The sequence below is a fragment of the Hyla sarda genome, chromosome 3 (genome assembly GCF_029499605.1).
Source record: "Hyla sarda isolate aHylSar1 chromosome 3, aHylSar1.hap1, whole genome shotgun sequence".
Taxonomy (NCBI): Eukaryota; Metazoa; Chordata; class Amphibia; order Anura; family Hylidae; genus Hyla; species Hyla sarda.
The window spans coordinates 252850228-252874344 of NC_079191.1; the positions used below are offsets into that span (position 1 = coordinate 252850228).

Here is a 24117-nt window from a genome sequence, read left to right on the forward strand (position 1 = left end):
CTGCTTAAATTTGACTTCACCGGGACATTTTTTGAGACTTTTCGATTAGCATTAGACTTTTTATTCCAAGTGAAGACCTGATGATTCTCAAAGTCTCTTTTGTCTCTTATAAATTTGTCCCGCTTTATAATCTTAATTTTAAGTCACCTGACTTTATTTAAGTCACCTGACTTTATTGAATTTGTTACTGAAGCCCTTACATTCGTGTTGAGTAATAATGTCTTCCAATATGGAGGGGATTGGTATAGACAGACACATGGTACAGCCATGGGGTCTCCCACCTCATGTGCTTATGCCAATATTTTCCTCTCCATGTTGGAAGACAAGTGGGTGTTCACATCCAAGAACCCCTTTATTGGTAAAATTAAACTTTTTCTCAGATATGTGGTCGACCTCATTATTATTTGGGATGGTTCACAGGATGAATTTGCTGCCTTTGTTGAGTATCTTAACCAAGTGAATGGAGTTAACATGTTTTTTACATATGTATTTGGAGATCAACATCTTGAATTTCTAGATGTACAGATAGATATTGTGGATAGCAATATAGTGACATCTGGTTTTAGAAAATCGATTGCCAAAAATTCATTGTTACATTATCAATCATCCCATCCCCCCCAGGTTAAAAATAGTATCCCATACAGTCAGCTAGTCAGACTAAAACGAATTAATAGCAGTCCCATACTGTTTCAAAAACAGGCAGATGACTTACAGTATCGATTGGAACAGAGAGGTTATCCTCTTAATTTAATTTTAGATGCAAGAAAGAAAATAGATCGAATACCAAGAGAGGTTTTGCTGAAAACGAAAGACAGAAAAAATAACAAACGTTGCGTTTTTTCTTTTTCAAATACTCCTATTAATAATGTAGTGAAAAAAGCAATAACGAATAATTGGTATATTTTACAAGAAGATGCTGACATAGCAGTAATTACTAATGAAAAACCGATTGTTACATATAGAAAAACTAGAACAGTTGGAGATTTATTGAAAAAACGCATCGGGACAGAATTGGCTGTCTGAATTACGCCCAAAAGGGAATTTTACTTGCGGTTCATGTTCATTTTGCTCTCTAAATATGAAATGTAGAATTAGCAGGTAATACTATTAATGTGAAACAATGTATTACATGCAGATCCTCTCATGTGGTTTACGCATTGGTATGTAAATGTAAATTATTTTATATTGGGAAGACAAAAAGGCCCTTATTTCACAGAATCCGCGAACATGTTCGTTCCCTCAGGACCGGCATCGGAGCCACTAGATTTATTCAACATATTAATGAATTTCATTCTAGAGAAAAATATGGATTCCGTTTTGCCGGACTTGAAAGGATCGAACATGGTGTTGCTGGGAAAAATAGAGAAGAAATACTGTTAAGAAATGAAACGAAATCGATTCTTCGGTTGGAAGCAATGGGGCCTTTAGGTCTCAATGAACGTACTGAGCTCAGTGCATTATTAACATAAATGAAAATCTTAGGTGTATCACACAGTTGTTTTTAACATTTTTAATTGCACTTACATTTTGTTTGGCTCATTTCTATGGCAACGGAGGGGAGGGATATTTAAATGTGTTTCCGGCTGGAAGACGATGTGGGCCAGTTGAAGCATATCTTGCGAAACGGCACCGTAGCCCCGAACGAACGTCCCCCTGTTTTTTGTCCACCCGTGTCTTGCACTGTTTATACCCTTCATGGATCAATAAAGAAGCTTGAAGTTTACGTATTTGGTGAGTTACCCTGGTTTTCTTTTCTCTTTTCTACGGATTGTTTGCACAAACTGACCACTGTTGAGATTGTGAACCCTTGTCTGTGCTGGTGTAGACACCTTCTTTCCTCCAATCATAGAGGGTACCCTCTTGTTAAACAGTTCTAAAATAGGCCTGGCCAGTAGCTATGCCTGATCATAAATACTGAGCCCTTCTACAAATACTTAACTAGAGGGAGATCTGAAACCCTGAATGGGATTTTATGCCATTGTTACGGGGCAACTTGGTATTCGAGATCAGGAGTGGGCAGCGTAGTGAAGAAATCGGTGCCTCATAGCGAATGTGACCTGAGCAGCTGCTCCACCGCAAATTTGAGGGTTTTGTTTTCATACTGAACACTAAACAGTAAAAATTACATGTTTTCCTTAAGTGGGTGAATACAATAAAAATGATAGACATGCTTTACTATTATTGTACTGCTTTAAACAAAAGAAAAACTTAAAAAATAAGTATTTAACCCCTTAAGGACCGAGCGTTTTTCTGTTTTTGCACTTTTCCCCCCCCCCCCTCATTTAAAAAATCTTAACCCTTTCAATCTTGCACCTAAAATTCCATATGATGGCTTATTTTTTTGCGACACACTAGTCTGAGGGCTAGTTATTTTGCTCCGTGATCGGTAGTTTTTATTGGTAGCACTTTTGCGTGTCACTTTTTTTTTTTTGAATGTGGTATACAAAAAGCTGCATTTTTTTTTTCCATTTTTTTAAGGTTTACGCCGTTCATCATATGGGCTCATTAACCTGTTCAGGACACAGGACATATGGGTGCACCCTTACTTTCTGGTAGTTAAACGGGTATTCCAGGCAAAACCTTTTTCTATATATCAACTGGCTCCGGAAAGTTAAACAGATTTGTAAATTACTTCTATTAAAAAATCTTAATCCTTCCAATAGTTATTAGCGTCTGAAGTTTTCTGTCTAACTGCTCAATGATGATGTCACGTCCCGGGAGCTGTGCAGTTCCTATGGGGATATTCTCCCATCATGCACAGCTCCCGGGACGTGACTTCATTGAGCAGTTAGACAGAAAACTTCTGACGCTAATAACTATTGGAAGGATTAAGATTTTTTAATAGAAGTAATTTACAAATCTGTTTAACTTTCCGGAACCAGTTGATATATAAAAAAAAAGTTTTATTCTGGAATACCCCTTTAAGGGCGCAGGGCATACCTGTATGTCCTGGTCCTGTTACCACTGTTTGAAGCACACTTACGAGCTGAGCGTGCTTCACACGTAGTGAATCCTGACTGCTATCAGCAGCCGGGATCCAGGGTTAATGCTGGACGATGCCTGGCATTAACCCTTTAAATGAAATGGTCGAAAAAACTATCCTGGCAGCTCAGCAGTGGAAACTATCACAGTGAAATTGCGATGTCCCGATCAGCTAATAGGCCCTTACCTGCCTCCTCGCCGTCTGATAGGTGCTGTGATGTCCCCAGCCAGGCTCTGCAGGCTGTAGCAGCTGAGCACGATAACACTGATCAATGCTGTACTATGGAGCAACATTGATCAGTGTATGTAATCTAAAGATTGCATGGTATAGCCCCCTATTGGGAATTAAAAAAAAGTTAATGTGAATAAGCCCCGCCCCTAATAAATTTGAATCACCCCCCTTCCCTATTTTATTTTAATAAAATAATGTAATAAAAAAACAATTGTGTGTTAATGTCTGAACTATTAAAATAGGTTAGTTAAACCCCACGGCTGATGGTGTACATGCCAAAAAATACCAAAGTCACTTCATGTACCATTAAAAATAAAAAAATTAAGCAATCAAAATGTCCCATCAAAACAAAAATCAACTTGAGACATAAACAGAGGAGTGCAATCCTAGTGCATTATCCACGGAGGTAAATTAGGTAGGTGAAATTCAATTATGCTCACCGATGTAGGTTATGCTCAGAGCAGCGTGTAATATAGGAGCGGGTCAGCAGCCCTGGCGTACCAGATTTCCTCTGGATTTCGGCAGGTAGACAGTGGCATGTGGATCAGAATAATTCTCCAGACTTGGCGCTTCTCCCAATAAAGCAGTATATTTATTAATTAAATTTCCATATAAACAGTTATGCGAGTACGTCTTGAGTGAGGTCAGTCCGAGCTTGAAATGCGTTGACCACTATTAAAACAAAAATGGTACCGATAGAAACAGACCACGGCGCGAAAAATGCATATAGCCCCGTATGCAGCAAAAAAAAGTTTGAGTCAAAAGAGGACAATTTTAAACATACTAATTTTGGTGCATATACATATTTTTTTTAAGTAGTAAAATTAAAACCTACATAAATAGGGTATCCTTGTAAGTGTATCATTTTTACCGAAAAGTGCACTTGGTAGTCCTCATGTTTTCATGATGCCTTGCACACATTCAAGGCACCCAGTGCCAGAGGCAGCAAAACAACCCCAAAACATCATTGAACCTCCCCCGTATTTCACTGTAGGTACTGTGTTCTTTTCTTTGTAGTCCTCATTCTGTTTTCAGTAAACAGTAGAATCATGTGCTTTACCAAAAAGCTCTATCTTGGTCTCATCGGTCCACAAGACATTTTCCCAGAAAGTTTTTGGCCTACTCAATTTCATTTTGGCAAAATGTAGTCTTGTTTTTATGTATGTGTCAGCAGTGGTGTCCTCCTGGGTCTCCTGCAATAGCGTTTCATTTCATTTAAATTTTGACAGTTCGTGCTGACACTGATGCTACCTGAGCATGCAGGAGAATATCTTTGGAACTTGTTTGGGGCTGCTTATCCACCATCCAGACTATTCTGTGTTGACACCTTTCATCGATTTTTCTCTTCCGTCCACACCCAGGGAGATTAGCTACAGTGCCATGGGTTGCAACTAGAGATGAGCGAATTTACAGTAAATTCGATTTGTCACGAACTTCTCGGCTCGGCAGTTGATGACTTTTCCTGCATAAATTAGTTCAGTTTTCAGGTGCTCCCGTGGGCTGGAAAAGGTGGATACAGTCCTAGGAGACTCTTTCCTAGGACTGTATCCACCTTTTCCAGCCCACCGGAGCACCTGAAAGCTGAACTATTTTATGCAGGAAAAGTCATCAACTGCCGAGCCGAGAAGTTCGTGACAAATCGAATTTACTGTAAATTCGCTCATCTCTAGTTGCAAACTTCTTGATAATGTTGCGCATTGGACAAATGCGCAACATTTGTTGCACAAATGTAGATCTCTGGAGATGGACTTGTAACCTTCTTGATATTTTTCAACAATTTTGGTTCTCAAGTCCTCAGACAGTTCTCTTCTCCTCTTTATGTTGTCCATGCTTAGTGTGGCGCACACACCGACACACAATGCAAAGCCTAAGTGAACTCATCTTTTTATCTGCTTTCAGGTGTGATTTTTATATTGCCCACGCCTGTTACTTGCCCCAGGTGAGTTTAAAGAAGCATCACATGCTTGAAACAATCTTATTCTCCCATAATTTTGTCCAGCCCATTTTTGGAGTGACATTATGTCCAATTTGCTTTTTTCCCTCCATTTTTTGGTTTAGTTCCACTACACACAAATAAAATAAAAGTGTAAAGTAAAACATGTTTTACTGCAATCCTTTTCTGTGAGAAATACTTCATTTTCTAGAAAAATTTAAGGGATGTCAACATTTACGGCCTTGTGTGTGTGTGTGTGTGTAATATATATATTATACACACACAGTCAGTTCCATAAACATTGGGAAATCAACACAATTCTAACATTTTTGAATCTATACACCACCACAATGGATTTGAAATGAAACAAACAAGATGTTTCATTTCATTTAACTGCAGACTGTCCGCTTTAGTTTGAGGGTATTTACATCCAAATCAGGGGAACGAGGTAGGAATTACAACAGTCTGCATTTGTGCCTCCCACTTGTTAAGGGACCGAAAGTAATGGAACATTTGGCTTTTCAGCTGTTCCGTGTGTGTGTTTCCCTCATTATCCCAATTACAATGAGCAGATAAAAGGTCCAGAGTTAATTTCAAGTGTGCTATTTGCATTTGGAATGTGTTGCTGTCAACTCTCAAGATAAGAGTCAAAGCGCTATCAGTGAAGTAAGCCATCATTAGGCTGGAAAAACTAAAACAAACCCATCAGAGAGATAGCCAAAACATTAGGCGTGGCCAAAACAACAGTTTGAAAGATTCTTAAAAAGAAGGAACGCATCCCTGAGCTCGGCAGCACCAAAAGGAAAGAAAGGGAAAACAACTGTGGAGGATGAGCAAAGAATTCTTTCCTTGGTGACGAAATCCCCCTTCACAAACAGTTGGCCAGATGAAGAACACTCTCCAGGAGGTAGGTGTATGTGTGTCAAAGTCAACAATCAAGAGAAGACTTCACCAGAGTGAATACAGAGGATTCACCACAAGATGTAAACCATTGGTGAGCCTCAAAAACAGGAAGGCCAGATTAGAGTTTGCCAAACGTCATCTAAAAAAGCCTTCACAGTTCTGGAACAACATCCTATGGACAGATGAGACCAAGATCAACTTGTACCAGAGGGATGGGAAGAGAAGAGTACGGAGAAGGAAAGGAACATGATCATAAGCATCCCACCTCATCGGTGAAGCGTGGTGGTAGTATCATGGCATAGTGGGCATGTATGGCTGCCAGTCGAACTGCTTCTCTTGTATTTATTGATGGTGACTGCTGACAAAAGCAGCAGGATGAATTCTGAAGTGTTTTGGGCAATATTATCTACTCTGTCTGGTGATGTCTATGCGTTCCAGACTTCAGGCTGTAATTGACTGCAAAGGATTAAAAAGTGAAAGTTTGATTTATGATTATTATTCTGTCCCATTACTTTTGGTCCTTTAACAAGTGGGAGGCACATATGCAAACTGTTGTAATTCCTACACTGTTCTCCCTCAAATTAAAACTGACAATCTGCAGTTAAAGCACATCTTATTAGTTTTATTTCAAATCTATTGTGGTGGTGTATAGAGCCAAAAATGTTAGAATTGTGTCAATGTCCCAACATTTATGGACCTGACTGTATATATTAGAATTTATGTTTGTTTGTCCTTTTTTCAAAATCAACATTCTTTGCCTAGTATTTTACTCAAAATACTAATTTCTGTTTTGGGACTAACAGTTGGTAGCACACAGACAATAAGGTGAGATCCCTTGTTTTGGGAATCATGACCAAATATTACCTTAAGAGTTTACACATCCTAAATGATCTACTGCTAATGTATTGATGCCACAGGACCCAAAACTAGGAGACAATTGGTTGGCTGGTTCATCTATCCAATATTAAGAGGGACCACCTGAATGGTCACAATAACTCAATTTCCCAACCACTAATTTAAAAAGTATAACTAACTTTATTGAAATAGAGGGAAACATTTAAAATCACAGAGCACAATTATACCTATTGTTCACCTTGCAGTGCGGTATGTATAAGCACCAACCAACTGGTTGGTCACCGGTTCTTGTGACTACATATTGTGCAGTAGAACGCTAGCAGTCTATATTAGGGAGTAAGGCGCTCTGCTGATTAAAAACACACAAACAGCCCACATCGAAGTTTTGCCACTGCTGTGGCTTTGCCAAGAGGCTATAGGGCTATGCCACAGGTTTTAAAAAACACATGCCTCTTTCTGAGCTGTGGGGACCAAGGCTTAACACCCACATGGAGTTTCAGCACATAAAAGTTACAGTCACTCTTTCTATGCATAGTTCTGTCACCCAATTAATTTAATAAAAGTGTGGTTTTTAAAGGTTACACAGCATGGTTTCACTGTGCTTTGTGAACATGCTCCTAACGTTTTGCTCAATCAACTGTGCATCGGCAACTTCCTCGAATCAATTTCTTTACAGGTCATAAAGTACAGATTTCCTTTAAAAAAAAGTGCAGGTCACATATCACCCCCCTTTTCTTTTTTTTTATTTCTCCAGTCTTCCACTGGTAAAGTAAGCCAACTGATATGAGCCACTGTGTTAAATACAGAACACTTGAAGTCTGTCTAGTCTGAGTGTGCACTGTTTAGCTATTAGACTGTATTAATAAATCTATTTTTTTTTCACAGCAAAAACAAAATCAAAACAAGGTTCCACTCTCTAGCAGATCACAGCAACTGAAAAAACCTTTTCTTAAAATGATAAACTTTAATGATATGCATTAAAATCAGTAAGCAATAGTAACTATAATTTGTGACATAATAGTGACAAATATCAAACCAAAGAGACATAGGTCCACAGTTTATTGGAGGGCACCTTGGGAGAAAATATATCTTGCCACACTGAATAATCCCTGTGGCTATACCAGTGTCAAAAATAAGCTATTATCCACTAGTAACGCATTCTCCATGGTACCATACACGTATAGATATTCAGGACCTATCCCCACACCATTTCGTCTATGGGGATGCAGTGCAGTATATTGTCCATAGCGTATCATGAGAGTGGTGTCAATCAAGTAATGGCATCCGCGGTACCAGAGACAATCTAAATATTTTTATCTCTTCTATGATGATTGTATCCGATTAGTTCCTTGAGAAACCCCATAAGCTGGGGGGAAACGCGTCGGAACGGACAATCGTAATATTTTACCTTATCACCTTTCTCACGTGGTGCGGGGATAGGTCCTGAATATCTATATGTGTACACACACACATACATTTTTTTACCAATGTATATTACAAATATACATATAATGGTATTATCTACATTATATAAAGTTTTTGATGACGACAGGTACACTTTAACAACTAGAGTGGTCTAGATGTGAGACTGGTTGATAGGTCAGTGCTAGGTATGGCATCACTGAAACATGTCAGTAAATGTGCGCAGGCCAGGGGAGCAATGATCTTAGTAAAACAGCACCAAATATGTAAAAGAAGATGAGGGATTATTAGTTAAAAGGGGGAAAACCCCTTTAAAACAATAAGGCTTTGTATCAGTACTTCTAAGCAAAGCGGGTCCAAAACATGGAAGAGATGCAATATCTGTCTGACACAAAACTGTTCTCTGATAAAATGAAAACTGAGCTGTGATTGGTTGCTTTCTGTCAGACAAAAATCAGACACTTTTCTTTTTTGGTCTGACATCGATAAATCTGGCCCTCTGTGTTCTACTCCTAGTTCTGGCTTACAAATACTCACGCAAAATACTGACCCAAAATAAAATAAATAAATAAATAAATCCTAAGGGGATCACACACAAACAATAGCACCCACTATGAGCAAGTCTGGGAAATTCTGTGTCAACAATTATACCATATGTAATATGTAGCTTTGTTATCACACAAGAATAATGTTCTGGGCTGCAATTGAAATAGTTGCTTTATTTAGTAAGACAACAACATATTTAGTGTTAAATAGGATCAAAATGAAGAAATTGTATCTTAAAGTCACAATGAGCTGACCTGCGGGCATTCATTTACACAAAGAATAGGCATGAGAAAAAAAACAATATATTAAAAACTAAACACACACACACAAACACTTCATCTCTACAGGTTCTGCCACAAAATCATTGGGAAACAGGTATCTAGGTTTACAATACTGACCTATATACAAGTGACCTCTCTAACCAGTTTCAGTGATCATGCACTGTCCTTGGTGCATCAGTGACTAGCGCCTGAACCTTAAAGGGGTACTCCGGCCCAAAGACATCTTATCCCCTAGCCAAAGTATAGGGGATAAGATGTCTGATCGCAGGGTTCCTGCCGCTAGAGACCCCCGCAATCTTTTATGCAGCACCCTCCTGTCTCAGCTGCATGCCCCCTCCCATAGGCTTGCAATGAGGGGGCGTGACGTCACAAGGGAAGTTACGATACTCTGGCCCAATGGTCGTGAGGCTTCAGAGACAGAGCCTCCAGCGCTAAATGCAGCTGAGACAGGTGGGTGCTGCATGAGAGATTGCAGGGGTCCACAGTGGGGGACCCCCGCAATCAGTCTTAGGGCCGGAGTACCCCTTTAAATTTACTTATCCATCCTTCTGTGAGAAACTCCATGAATTCTAGGTAAAACTATTCTGCTCCAGTTGCATTTTGCTTGAGCAGCACAGTGATGTCTCCTCCATCGTTCTTTACCCAACCTCAACAGACTTTTGAGCCAAATGGTTATGTTACAAATGTGTTTTCTTAACACCTTTTGTCAAACATATATATTACCTCAGAAGCAATATCATACACTAATACAGAAAATTGGGAAAGAGCGATGCCAGTTCTATGGAGTGCAGCTTTAAATTACTATTCTTACAGATCAGACTGAAACATCATGCAAGGGCAAGGGTAAGATAGAGCATGCAAAACTGGCAAATGTTACTATACAAGCTTAGTGCTCCTGGCACCAGGTGAAATACTGCATACTATACTTAATCCATTTCACTAGTCAAACTCACGATTGGTCAGAACCAATGGAGCAACCAGTGTCCACACATACAGAACAATACACACCCAGCTGGATGAAATTTTTACCCAAACTGATGGCCATTTGCTAGTCATAGTCTCGTAGGACGAGTCAGGGCTAGAAAAAGAGAGAAAAAAAAAGATACTTAAGTCAGTATGTGGTTTAACATAACATACATAAACTTACTTTTAATAATGACTGTTTATATTTCAAAAGGTTTTCTGGAAACTTTACATTCCTAGCCTATGCCTAGGATGATCATCAATACCAGATTGGTGGGGGTCTCGCTACAGCTGATTGAAGGGACTCCGGAGCTCATGCACAGCACTGAAGCCTCTCCATTACTTAACATACACAGTGCTGTACATGTCAGAGCTATAACTGGTATTGGAGCTCATCCAATTAAAGTAAATACACGGTGCAGCTATTACTGAAAGCGGTGCCTGGTAAAGAAGAGTGCAGGGCTTACACAAGCAGCTGATCAACATTGATGACAAGAGTTTGGTCTTTACTAATATAATGCTGATGGCCTTTCTGCCTATCCTAATATGTTTTGGCTTTGGGCTAAAAAATTTATTATGGGGCATTGAGGTTATGGGGTATTCCTCCTTTTATTTTCAGACCCCTAGATTTAGACTTTTTGACTTCGAATGATATTTTAATAGAAATGTACTCTTGTCTGTGCTTGTAAGATCCACTATTAGGGTGCTCTTACACGTAAGGTTTTTCAGAAGCAGTTTTTGAAGCTGAAACCATGAGTGAATTGAAGAAAGAATCAAAGTACTGTATACTCTGTCTTCTATACTTCCTCTCCTATATTATGCATACTTGGTTTTGACTTCACCAACTGAATCATAAAACTTAAAAGGGGCACTCCACCCCTAGACATCTTATCCCTTATCCAAAGGATAGGGGATTAGATGTTTGATCATGGGGGTCCCACCGCTGGGGACACCTGCCATCTCCCTGCTGCACCTGGCGTTCATCGGGTGCAGCGCCAGAGGCTCGTGACATCACAGCCACGACACGCTTGTGATGTAACGGCCACACCCCCTCAATGCAAGTCTATAGGAGGGGGCATAGACTTGCATTGAGGGGGCGTGACCGTGACATCACAAGCCTCTTCCCCACATCACCAGTCATCCCGGTGCATCGGATGTCTGGGGTGCCGCAGCCAAGATCGCGGTTGTCCCCAGTGGAGGGACCCCCACAATCAGACATCTTATCCCTTATCCTTCGGATACAAGATAAGATGTCTAGGGGTGGAGTACCCCTTTAAACAAAACTGAAAGTGTAAGAGCACCCTTAGAACATAACCTTGTGAAGGCAAGCTAAGCTAGCCTTCTGCTTATTTAAAGAGGTATTTCCATTTTTGGCATATCCATATCTAATTGGTCAAATGGCTCTTGACAAATGTAAAATTGCAGCATAAAAGGTATATAAAACAAGACACTAATCATGTTTATATTTTCCACAAAACAACAAAAAGAGGACAAGAACACAAGAACACCACCTAATTCTGTTTCGCAGAGTGGTCACAGATTCTTTTTAAGACTAGTCATTGTTTAAGAATGTACCTCATTATGGCTTGTTATAATCTGTATCCTGTTTTAAGAGAGCTGACTCATTGGTCTGATACACAAATACTCAAGTCTCACATGTCAGAACATGAACTATAGAAATGTCAGGACTTGTGAAAGAACATCACAAGGGTCAGCATACAGCCAGTTTGCAAACAGTACAGTTCATGTCAACTCAAATGTTAAATAACACACCTGTACCAATTGGTAAGGGTCATCATAATGTAAAGAGATGCCAGGAAAAGCATGAAGTGAAAGAATGAGTAGCTGTAGGTAACCCCGTCCCGCTCATTGTCAACAGCACGGTGCACATCATCAGGATCCCCCAGGGAACCGTCACTTCTGCTCCCATCTTCTATCAGTGTAGATTCATCACTAGTCAGAGTCAGTTTGTTCACCTGGCTATTAGTTGATGTTCGAATGCTATGTAACAAAGCCAAAGTAAACAATAATAAAAGAATGTTTAGGAAACGAGGAAATACTTGTTTTTGACAATATATTGAAAAAAATATATATATATCAAACAAGAGCATATACCTAGAGTATAAGACGCAGAGCAAGAAGAGAATAAGTCCAACAATTCCCTGGGCATCCCACCACTGCACTACCTGAACTTGACCTGGAGTGGTGGTAGAGTTGTAGCCAATAATGCTAAGCAAGCTGGGATTGCATTTACGATCTACAAAAGAAAGTAAAAAATAAATAAAAAAATACAACAACATTAAAATGTGTATCCACTAACACCTGCTTAGCTGGAAAGACTGTTCGGTACCGCATATAATGTACATACCAGGCTCATTGGTCATGGCAGACCAAGTCAGATACATAGTGTAAATGGTTATCACCGAGGACTGTAGCAAGCCAGATCTGGGTTGAGATTCCTACAAATGAAAGTTAGAATAAGTGATATGCTTCTAGAGGTTGGCAAGTTACCACCTTAAAGCGTACCCGTCAGAACCAACAAAAAAAACAGTTTTTTTAATATATCACTCAGTACCTAATCCTGACCATGTACATCTACATCTAATTATTATGTGTCTAGCACCTTTATTTTTTTTATTAAACTTCTAATTTAGCTCACTAGTCTGAATTCCTCTCAAAGGGAGGGGGTGTGGCCTCACTGTGCAGGTCTCCGCCCCCTCGCTCAGTAAGCTGTCTGCTCACATCTCCCCTAGCATAAGCAAAACTACAACTCCCAGCTTGTCCTCACTGACAGTAGCGGGACACAAGATGACAGTGGGAGGAGTTTTCCTCCAGCTGTGAGCCGTGCGCTCACACCTGTCAATCAAGGAAGTGTGTCCATGACATAGGTGATGCTGCATGGACACAGCAGGACTAGTATGTGTCCAAGCAGGTGGGGGGGGGGCAGTTGTTTGACTGGGTTTTTCAGTATGAAATAATGAAAATGTTCTAATGAAAGCAATTGCGAAACCTATTGGTTATACATGCTTTACAACATATCACAAGTTTTTGTATCTGACAGTGCCCATTTAAAGTATCTGTCATCACAAAAACTTTGTACATGTGAAAAGTTTATATTGGTTGGGGTCTGGCTGTTCTGTGTCAGGATGTTCCAAAGACTTGCATTATGAGACCTTCTCCTTGCTCTTTCTACTGATGAAAACAGATAAAAAAAATTATGTAAACCATGTTATTTTCTGATGAAACATTTCCTTTAAAGTTTAAGTTAAACATTTTTTTTTATACATTTCTTGGGGATATTTTTTTTTCTAATTTTCCATTTTACTATATTTTATCTCTATTTCAAAAAAATTCTGAAATCTTGCAGTTTTCATTCTGGCCACTAGGCCTAATAATAAGCTGATAATTCTTGTTCTGTAGAGATCACTTTTCAGCATTCTCCTTTTTATCATCCCATGCATGATTAACTCCTTCCCGACCCATGACATACATGTACATCATGGGTCAGGTGGGTGGACATGAAGGAGGCCCGTGGGTCGGGTCCGCGTCATTACCAGGGGCATCCTCTGCTATCAGCAGCTGACATCTGCCAGTAATGACGGACATCGAAGGTCGCTCCGATGTCTGTCTTTTAACTGGTTAAATACCATGATCTATACAGATCACGGCATTTAAACATTAAAAGGGGTACTCCTGTGGAAAACATTTTTTTTAAATCAACTGTACCAGAAAGTTAAACAGATTTGTAAATTACTTCTAGTAAAAAAATCTTAATCCTTCCAGTACTTTTTAGGGGCTATATACTACAGAAGAAATGCTTTTCTTTTTGGATTTCTCTGATGTCACAACCACAGTGCTCTCTGCTGCCCTCTGCTGTCCAGAGCAGGAGAAAATCCCCATAGGAAACATATGCTGCTCTGGACAGTTCCTAAAATGGATAGCAGAGGTCAGCAGAGAGCACAGATAAATCCAAAAAGAAAAGAATTTCCTCTGTAGTATACAGCCCATAAAATGTATTGGAAGGATTAAGATTTTTTTTTAGTAGAAGTAATTTACAAATCTGTTTAACTTTCTGGCACCAGTTGATTTAAAAAAAAAAAAAAAAAAAAAAACGTTTTTTACCGGAGAATCCCTTTAACCCCTTAAGGACCAGACCAATTTTATTTTTGCATTTTCGTTTTTTCCTCCTCGCCTTCTAAAAATCATAACTCTTTTATATTTCCATCCACAGACCCATATGAGGGCTTGTTTTTTGCGTCACCAATTGTACTTTGTAATGACATCACTTATTTTCCCATAAAATGTACGGTGCAACCAAACAAATATTATTTATGTGGGAAAATTGAAAAGAAACCGCAATTTAGCAAATTTTGGAAGGTTTTGTTTTCACGCTGTACACTTTCCGGTAAAAATAACATGTTTTCTTTATTCTGTGGGTCAGTACAATTAAAATTATACCCATGTTATATGCTTTTCTATAATTGTACCGCTTTAAAAAAATCTCAAACCCTTTTAACAAAATTAGTATGTTTGAAATTGGCCTAATTTGACCACCTATAACTTTCTCATTTTTTCCATATATGGGGCGGTATGAGGGCTCATTTTTTGCGCCATGATCTGTAGTTTTTATCAGTATAATTTTTGCTTAGGTTTTACTTTTTATAAAAAAATTTTAGAATAAAATGTGACAAAAAATCAGCGATTTTGGACTTTTTAAAATGTTTTTACGTTTACGCCGTTCACCGTACGGGATGATTAACAATATATTTTAATAGTTCAGACTTTTACGCACAAATTTTTTTACCTTTTTATTTAAAATGTATTTTAATTTTTTTATTTTTTTTACACTTTTTATATTCATTGCAATCAGTTGATTGCTAATACTGTGCAGTGCTATGTATAGGACACAGCACTGCTCAGTATTATCGGTGATCTTCTGCTCTGGTCTGCTCCATCTCAGACTAGAGCAGAAGACCCTGCGAGACGGCCAGAGCCAGGTGAGGGGACCTCCGGCCGCCATGCTGGATGATCGGATCCCCGCGCCTAAATGTACGTCATGGTGCGTTAAGTACCACGTCACCATGACGTACATTTACGTCCATTGTCGTTAAGGGGTTAATGGGTGCAGGTCATGTGATAAATATGGAAAAAACTATTTATGAATATTTAAGAATATAAAAAATCCCTCCCCTAATAAAAATACAAATCACCCCCTTTTCCCATTTTTAAAATAAAACACTGTACAAACAAAATAAAATACACATATTTGGTATCGCTGCATGCGTAATTGTCCGAACTATTAAATTGTTATGTCTCTGATCCTGCACAGTGAACAGCGTAAATGCAAAAAAAATTCCAAATGCCAAAATTGCTTATTTTTTGGTTACATTAAATCCCTCAAATTTTTTTTTTTTAAAGTGATCATAAAGCCAGAACTACACAAAAGTGGCACAAAAAAAGAAAAACAAACCCTAACACAGCTCCGTAGTGGAAAAATAAAAAAAGTTATATAGAGTGGAGAACATGGTAATGAACAAAGTTTATTTTACATTTTTCAAGGTTTACATTTTTATTTTAACCATAAAACAAAACGAAAATTATTCAAGTTTGGCATCATTGGAATTGTACTGACCCATTGAATAAATATGGCAGATTTACCGTATTGTGAACTCCCAAAAAATTGCCGTACAAAATTGTGCAATTCTATATTTTTTTAACTTTGCCTTTTGCCCTACAAAATTTATTTCTGGCTTTGTAATAAATAATAAGAAATAAATAAGGATGAACAGTTCATCTCATCACTTCCACAAACACTTACTGGGAGGAGGGGCACTCACAAAGCAGTATTATACGTCTGCATGATTGACTTTAAAGGGGTATTCCGGGGTTAATTAACTTTTAACTATCCTGCCCATTATGAATAATTATGCTAGTTCTACATTTACTTGCTATACCGCTCTGCTGTGGATCGTCTTCTTTTTCTTCATTATATGGTCCCCCCAGATCTAGTGTTTCCTTTCAGGTCCTGATGACGTTCGTCTCACAATCCTTTGCGACTCGAGGCGGCAGCTGGTATACGGGGGCTTGGCTATTTCTTGTATTTCCTCACAAGCCAGCCCCCTGATGACGTTTGCGGTCCATCTATACCTCCTGACATGCCGGCGTCCCGTGATCTCCGCAATCTGCGCAGGGAACACCGGCATGTCAGGACGTACAGATGGACCACAAACGTCATCAGGGGGCTGGCTTGTGAGGAAATACAAGAAATAGCCAAGCCCCCGTATACCAGCTGCTGCCTAGAGTCGCAAAGGATTGTGAGACGAACGTCATCAGGACCTGTAAGGAAACACTAAATATGAGGGGACCATATAATGAAGAAAAAGAAGACAATCCACGGCAGAGTGGTATAGCAAGTAAATGTAGAACTAGCATAATTCTTCATAATTTCCAGGATAGTTAAATTTAGTTTACCCCGGAATACCCCTTTAATACACTGCTTAAAAAAATAAAGGGAACAGTTAAACAACACAATGTAACTCCAAGTCAATCACACTTCTGTGAAATCACACTGTCCACTTAGTAAGCAACACTGATTGACAATCAATTTCACATGCTGCTGTGCAAATGGAACAGACAACAGGTGGAAATTATAAGCAATTAGCAAGACACCCCCAATAAAGGAGTGGTTCTGCAGGTGGTGACCACAGACCATGTATCAGTTCCTATGCTTCCTGGCTGATGTTTTGGTCACTTTTGAATGCTGGCAGTGCTTTCACTCTAGTGGTAGGTAGTGCAGCTCAACCAGGATGGCACATCAATGCGAGCTGTGGCAAGAAGATTTGCTGTGTCTATCAGCGTAGTGTCTAGAGCATGGAGGCGCTACCAGGACACAGGCCAGTACATCAGGAGATATGGAGTAGGCCGTAGGAAGGCAACAACCCAGCAGCAGGACCGCTACTTCCGCTTTTATGCAAGCAGGAGGAGCACTGCCAGAGCCCTGAAAAATGACCTCCAACAGGCCACGAATGTGCATGTGTCCACTCAAACGGTCAGAAATAGACTCCATGAGGTTGGTATGAGGGCCCGACGTCCACAGGTGGGGGTTGTGCTTACAGCCCAACACCGTGCAGGACGTTTGGCAAATTCGCAACTGGTATCCTGTGCTCTTCACAGATGAAAGCAGATTCACACTGAGCACATGACTGAGTCTGGAGATGCCGTGGAGAACATTCTACTGCCTGCAACATCCTCCAGCATGACCGGTTTGGTGGTGGGTCAGTAATGGTGGGGGGTGGCATTCATTTGGGGGGCCGCACAGCCCTCCATGTGCTTGCCAGAGGTAGCCTGACTGCCATTAGGTACAGAGATGAGATCCTCAGACCCCTTGTGAGACCATATGCTGGTGCGGTTGTCCCTGGGTTCCTCCTAATGAAAGACAATGCTAGACCTGATGTGGCTGGAGTGTGTCAGCAGTTCCTGCTAGAGGAAGGCATTGATGCTATGGACTGGCCCGCCCGTTCCCCAGACCTGAATCCGATTGAGCACATCTGGGACATCATGTCTCACTCCATCCACCAACAACACGTTGCACCACAGTCTGTCCAGGAGTTGTCTCATCAGGAGCATGCCCAGGCATTGTAGGGAGGTCATATGGGCACGTGGAGGCCACACACACACACACACTACTGCACCTCATTCTAAATTGTTTTAAGGACATTACATCAAAGTTGGATCAGCCTGTAGTGTGGTTTTCCCACTTTGATTTTGAGTGTGACTCCATATCCAGACTTCCATGGGTTGATAAATTTAAATTCCATTGAAAATGTTTGTGTGATTTTTTGTCAGCACATTCAACTATGTAAAGACGAAAAGTATTTCATACAATTTGTTCATTCATTCAGGTCTAGGATGTGTTATCTTAGTGTTCCCTTTTGATCAGTGTACTATGTACACATACACAAAACAATCCCACATGAGACCCCCTTTATAATCTAAACTTGTAAGAACATACCTGAATTTTGGGTAGAACAGACATTATAGAAGCTCCCATGCACAGTAGCAAATTGACACTGATAAATGCTTTATTTTCATAGCAGCCATCGGGATGAGTGTAGTAGACATAGAAGAGCACTATAGCTACTAGGGACAGGGCATAGTTAATACCAGTTGCTGACAGCAGAGCTGAGGAAACAAGAAAGTATGCATTAGACAACAATTGTCACCGAAGACAGGTTCTGTAGATGTCTCAAAAATCATTTTAAATAAATTACTGTTACCGGTTACTTGAGCCCACGATGGCACCCTTGGAGAGACCGCCCCCTCATCCGCGGGACAGGAAATAGGAACAACTTGCATATAAGGATGACACAGGCTGCTATTCCCCAGTTCTTAAGCAAGTATCAAGGAGTAACAACCAGAATCGCCAACAAGTAGCACATTAACTAGAATCTTATGAATTTTTTTTTATATATTATAACATGGAACGTGGGTGCCGTCGTGGGCTCAACAAAAAACAATTACCGGTAAGAGTAATTTATGTTTTCCCTATAGCCCATGAAAGCACCCATGGAGAGTAGAATTGAATAGACTATTTACGGGAAGGGTCTACAGCCTGTAAAAGGTATGAGGTGAACTCCAAGTGGCCGCTCGGCAAATTTGTAACATCCAGACAAAGGAATTCTCTTTCCCTATCATTTTTTATGATTATCACAGAATGAGGGTAAGGTAACAACTTGAGTCCTGTGGGAGTCAGAGACCACCTTAGGGAGGAAAGCTGGATCAGGAGACAACACTACCCCATCATCCAAAATAGACAGATATGGTTCATTAATGGAAAAACTAGCGATTTCTCCAACCCATCTGGCGGACGTGACCGCCAACAGGACACAAGTTTAAGGGTAAGAACTTTCAAAAGGTAATTCAGTCAATGGCTCAAATGGGGCTTTTGTAAGACTATTTAGAACAATAATTTAAATCCCAGGGGGAATAGATGGTTTTACTACCGGAGACATCCGGACTGCTGCTTTAAGACTTTTTTTTATAATCAAAGAGGGCACTAAGGGCAGATACTTGAACATTTAAAGTGCTAGGTCTGAGATGTTTATCTAGACCTGCCTGCAGAAAATCTCGGATTTTCTGTAGGAATTATCAACGCGTCCACGGCCAGAGCCCGAGGATAGCGGGACTTGGCGATGAAGCCGGGAACCTGCCGGATTAGGCGGGATGCAAAGAGGTTCATGTCCAGGGTCCCACAGCGTTCGCAAATTTCTGAACACCTCCGGGTGGAGAGACCACTCTCAAGGGGCATGCAAGGAGCAACTCAAAGTGGAATGTGGATCGCCAAGATGGAGGGAACCTGACGTTCCACCCAGAGCAGAATCCTGGTCACCTTTGTCATTGCAGAGAGGCTGCGGGTGCAGGCGCAAGTGCCGATTGAGAAGCTTCAAATCGAGAATCGGACAGACCATTCCCCCTTTCTTGGGAACGAAGAAAATATTTAAATAACGTTCCAGGGACGGAACTGGAACGATTACCCCCTGAGCAAGGAGGGTGTGGAGCGCAGAGTGAAAAGCCGCAGCCAAGGCAGGAGAGCGGGAGGACGGGATTGGAAAAAACAATCCCGGGGAAAAGAACCAAACTCGATAGCTGCCGGAAACTACATCCCGAACCCAGGAATCCTGGACCAGTGCAAACCAAATGTCCCAAAAGAGAGACAGGCCACCACCCACCCAAGAAGATGCGAGTGGGGGTGCTCCTTCAGGCGGAGGGAGGCTTGCGGGTACCTGGCTTGGCGGAAAAGTGTCCAGAACGGCCGCATCAGCATTCCAGGCCTTCAGCCACATAGAGCGGCAGATAGCTACCAAATTTCCAGAAGATGCCGAGCACAGATAGTCACCAGCGTTGGAGATCTGGAGGACCAGGTCAGCCAAATCACCTGGAGGAGCCCCAGACAAAACACCCTGATGAAGTTGGGAAGCCCAGGCTAACAACACCTTGGGCACCCAAGTGGCGGCGAATGCCGGAAGCAAGGATCCTGCTGCTTTAAAATGCAAATTTTGGCAGATTCTCAATCCGCTTGTTTATGGGGTCCTTGAAAGAAGCCGCATCAGCCAGAGGAAGGGTAGTGGACTTGGATAGGCGAGAGACCAGAGGGTCCACTGTAGGCGGGGCAGTCCATTTGGAGACAAGGTCCTGGGCAAATGGAAACATAGCCTGCAGCCGTTTTGACCCCTGGAAGCCTTTTTAAGGATGCTTCCAGGCTGCGTCCAGTTCTTCGGTTGGACATTTAAAAAAAACAAACAGATAAGTCAGCCAAACCAAAACTCCAAAATGGAACAAGCTCACCCAGGTTCCTGTGTCCTGATATCAGCTGGAACAGCAGCGTGCAGAGGTGGAGGTCCTTTGCAGAGAAGGAGATCCCTATGTCCAGGAGCAGCTGGAGGAACAGCAGCGTACTGGTATGAAGAAGGAGGAGACCCTCGATGACGTCACCAGAAAGGGAGCAGCCGTCCCTGGGGAGTTCATAGACTCCCATAGGCAGAAAGGCCAAAGGGTGAGGGAGACATGTGACCCCTGCTGCGCGCTAAGCCAGAAGAGGCCGACCACTGACCTCTCGTGCGTGCGCTAGCAGGGCATTGAGAGGGACACAGGAGGAGAGGCGTAGCACCTGGACCGCGCAAAAACAGTGGGTGGAGCTATCTTCAGGAAGAGCAGGGCCGAAGCCACGGACTAAATTTATAGCCGCCGCCTGCGGCCCCCACTCCCAGGGACGATGTGCTACCGAGAGGAAGACTGAACCCCGGACCCAGGGTACATCCCTTGTGCTTAATGGTGGCATGAAGGGGTTAATGGTGCATACTCCATGTACCATGCCCCTTCATCGCAAGTGGGGGGGTCAGGCAGAGCCATGCTCCTGTTGCCCCAACCTAAATTAAATAACAAAGAAGACAAAAAAATCTAATACTCTAGAAAACTAGGGGAGAAAAAATAAGACCAGGTCTGGAGAGCTCCAGACCTGTGTCTGCCTCCTACTGACACTAAGCTAAAACTGATTAGGTCAGAGTCAGTGGGTGGGGTATATCCTGCCAAGAGGGGCCGACTTCATTTTTGTTAATGCCTAGTGCCAGCCTCCTAGTCGCAGCGAGATATACCCACTGTTCCTGTGTCTCCCAATGGAGCCAAACGAAAAAAAGGTGCATATCTTTTCATTAAGGTGGTTTCACATATGGCAATTTTACGGAAAAAAAAGCTAGAAAAAAAAACATGAATTGTGCATATGTGTTTTTCAGTTGTGCAAAATGCTGCATCCGGATGTTATCTGGGAGAAGACATGCAAATGCTTTACATTGGTTTAGAATTAATTAATGCTAACATTTTCTATAACTTGCGGATTACATTATTGTTGCCTGCAATGGGAGATCTGCTGAAAAATCGCAGAGATCTAAAGAGCTCTCAGCAGAACATATAAGAGTGTGATACAGTGCTTCGAACATGGAGATCACCAATGTTGCAGCTCACGGACCTGCACCAATATTTGACAATGCAAATTCAGAAGAGAAGATTTTCTAATATGGAGTTGTTCTTATGTCAGATGCTTATGTGCCTATCATAATGCTAAACATTAGTACAGTGCTGTAGTATATGGACTAGTAGATGTTTCTACACACGAGTGAATAAGTGTAGCTCACCTGCATACCAGCATCGAGAATTTCCTTCCTCCATCTTTTCAACCCAGGATTCATTCCAGGAATGGGCAAAGTCAATCAGCAAAACAAGCTGGATAAGTATAAAGCAGAATGCACCGCCCATGCCAACATAGAACCACACTAGAAAAAGTAAAGTACAGGTATTATAGTTATCTGTATAAGAGACAAGAACCAGGGCAGAAAAAAAAGCACAATTTTCATCACAACATCCATATAGATGATTAGATATATTTAACCCTCTCTCTGTAAATAAGGCTGTCCGGGCATGCTGGGAGTTGTAGTTTTGCCACAGCTGGAGGCACCCTGGTTGGGAAGCACTGCCTTAAAGTGTCACTCTAATAAAAAAAGTTTGACATATCATAGATACATGTCAAAAGTTTTTTACGCTCAGAGCCAGGATTTTTTTTATTTTTTTTCCAAATTAAATGTTTATTAGTTTGTCACTATAAGGAACATAAAGATAAAACATAGCAACCAAATACAGCAGTACAAAGGAGTGGTATTCCCTTGACATAAGAAACAATCATCGGATCAACAAATATTGAAGTATACTGATAGTAGAAATACTAACAAGCCAATGTATGAGATGTCCACTCACCTGAGGGGGGGGGGGGGGGGTAGAGAAGTAGGGAAGGGGGGGTATGGGATGAGCGCAGGATAGGGAAGGCGGGGGGAGTGAAAGGATATGAGAAGGGAAGGAGAGAAAGAGAGAGTATGAAGAAGTACAGACAGGGAGAAAGAAGAGCAAGATCCACGGCACATGCCCGAATGATGATTCAGAGCCAGGATTTTTAGACCTTTGAGCAATTGCTAGAAGGAGCTAAAAAGTGTTCAGCTCCTGCAGGGAGTAAAAAGGCTGGGAGAAATGCGCCCTTTTCTCTTTTCTTTTAGGGATTTCTTTTAGCTCCTCCACCAATCAAAATGGCAAGCTACATAGGGCCCCCCACATTATCCATTAGCTCTGAGAGCGAATAATAACCCCTTGGGGATGGAGGATCTTTCCATTTTTGCACTTTTGTTTTTTCCTCCTTACCCTTTAAAAATCATAACCCTTTCAATTTTGCACCTAAAAATCCATATGATGGCTTATTTTTTGCGCCACCAATTCTACTTTGTAATGACATCAGTCATGTTACCCAAAAATCTACGGCAAAATGGGGAAAAAAAAAGAATTGTGCGACAAAATTGAAGAAAACACGCCATTTTGTAATTTTGGGTGCTTCTGTTTCTACGTAGTACATTTTTCGGTAAAAATGACAACTTATCTTTATCCTGTAGGTCCATACGGTTAAAATGATACCCTACTTATATAGGTTTGATTTTGTCGTACTTCTGGAAAAAATCATAGCTACATGCAGGAAAATTTATACGTTTAAAATTGTCATCTTCTGACCCCTATCATTATTTTTTTTTCCATGTACGGGGCGGCGTGATCTGAAGTTTTTATCAGTAACATTTTTGATTTGATGACTCTTTAAATCTGTTCTATTTTTACATTGCAAATAATACATGTACTCTAAATCTTATATAAGGAAATTCACTTATACTGCAATTATAATGCCATGTTAGGCTTGGTTAACATTAGTGGTAGGGAGCCATGTTTACTGATTCTGTTTTAAAATGAAAAATTTCACTGCAAAATTACAGACATCAAATGGAAACCCGAAGGACCCCATTGAAAATAATTCGGATCTGTTGTGACACACTCAATTCCACCCCATTATCAGCATCTGTAACAAAGCTCCTGAATGCTGATGTGAACATAGCCTTAAAGGAGTTTTGTCACAAAGTAAAGTTGGTAAAATCGAATGGGTAATTTTATGTTAATACTCAAATCCTTTTTATTTTCCTAGGTATCCTCTACAAGACCTGAAGAAACAAAAGTGAGGCAGGAAGATATATCCAAAATATTGAGCAGCGCAGCTAAAGTTCAAGTTAAACAAGATACTATTGACTCAAGACTGTTCTCACTGAAAAGGTATATTGAATCTGCATAACGGTCATCTCGATCTGCGGTAGAAGAGAGCTGCTAAGAAAGAGCATTCTCACATTGGTGGCTGCAGCCCAGCCTTGTGTTGCATGGTCATCCATTTAACTCCTTAACCCCTTAACGACGCAGGACGTATATTTACGTCCTGCGCCGGCTCCCGCGATATGAAGCGATATTTTGGTCACTTTTTATATCATTAAAAAATGAATAAAAAGTGATCAAAAAGTCCGATCAAAACAAAAATCATACCGATAAAAACTTCAGATCACGGTGCAAAAAATGAGTCCTCATACCACCCCATACGT

General features: G+C 40.9%; 2 protein-coding genes across 2 annotated transcripts in view; one reads left to right on the top strand and one right to left on the bottom strand.

Annotated features, from left to right (window-relative positions):
- Positions 1 to 9026: 9026 nt before the first annotated feature.
- On the bottom strand, positions 9027 to 22349 carry LOC130361035 (serine incorporator 1-like). The gene is made up of 7 exons (XM_056563595.1): positions 22267 to 22349; positions 21805 to 22103; positions 18129 to 18298; positions 12486 to 12576; positions 12233 to 12374; positions 11891 to 12118; positions 9027 to 10232 (listed from the first exon to the last, which is right to left on the bottom strand). Exons 1-7 carry the CDS (start codon positions 22347 to 22349, stop codon positions 10094 to 10096), a joined length of 1152 nt encoding a protein of 383 aa, XP_056419570.1. The 3' UTR covers positions 9027 to 10093.
- Positions 22350 to 22507: 158 nt separating this feature from the next.
- LOC130361036 (heat shock factor protein 2-like) overlaps positions 22508 to 24117 on the top strand; it is a 40939-nt gene continuing 39329 nt past the window's right edge. The window contains exons 1-2 of the mRNA XM_056563596.1: positions 22508 to 22534; positions 23676 to 23800. Of these exons, the coding sequence (XP_056419571.1) occupies positions 22508 to 22534; positions 23676 to 23800 (152 nt within the window). The remainder of the gene's footprint in view (positions 22535 to 23675; positions 23801 to 24117) is intronic.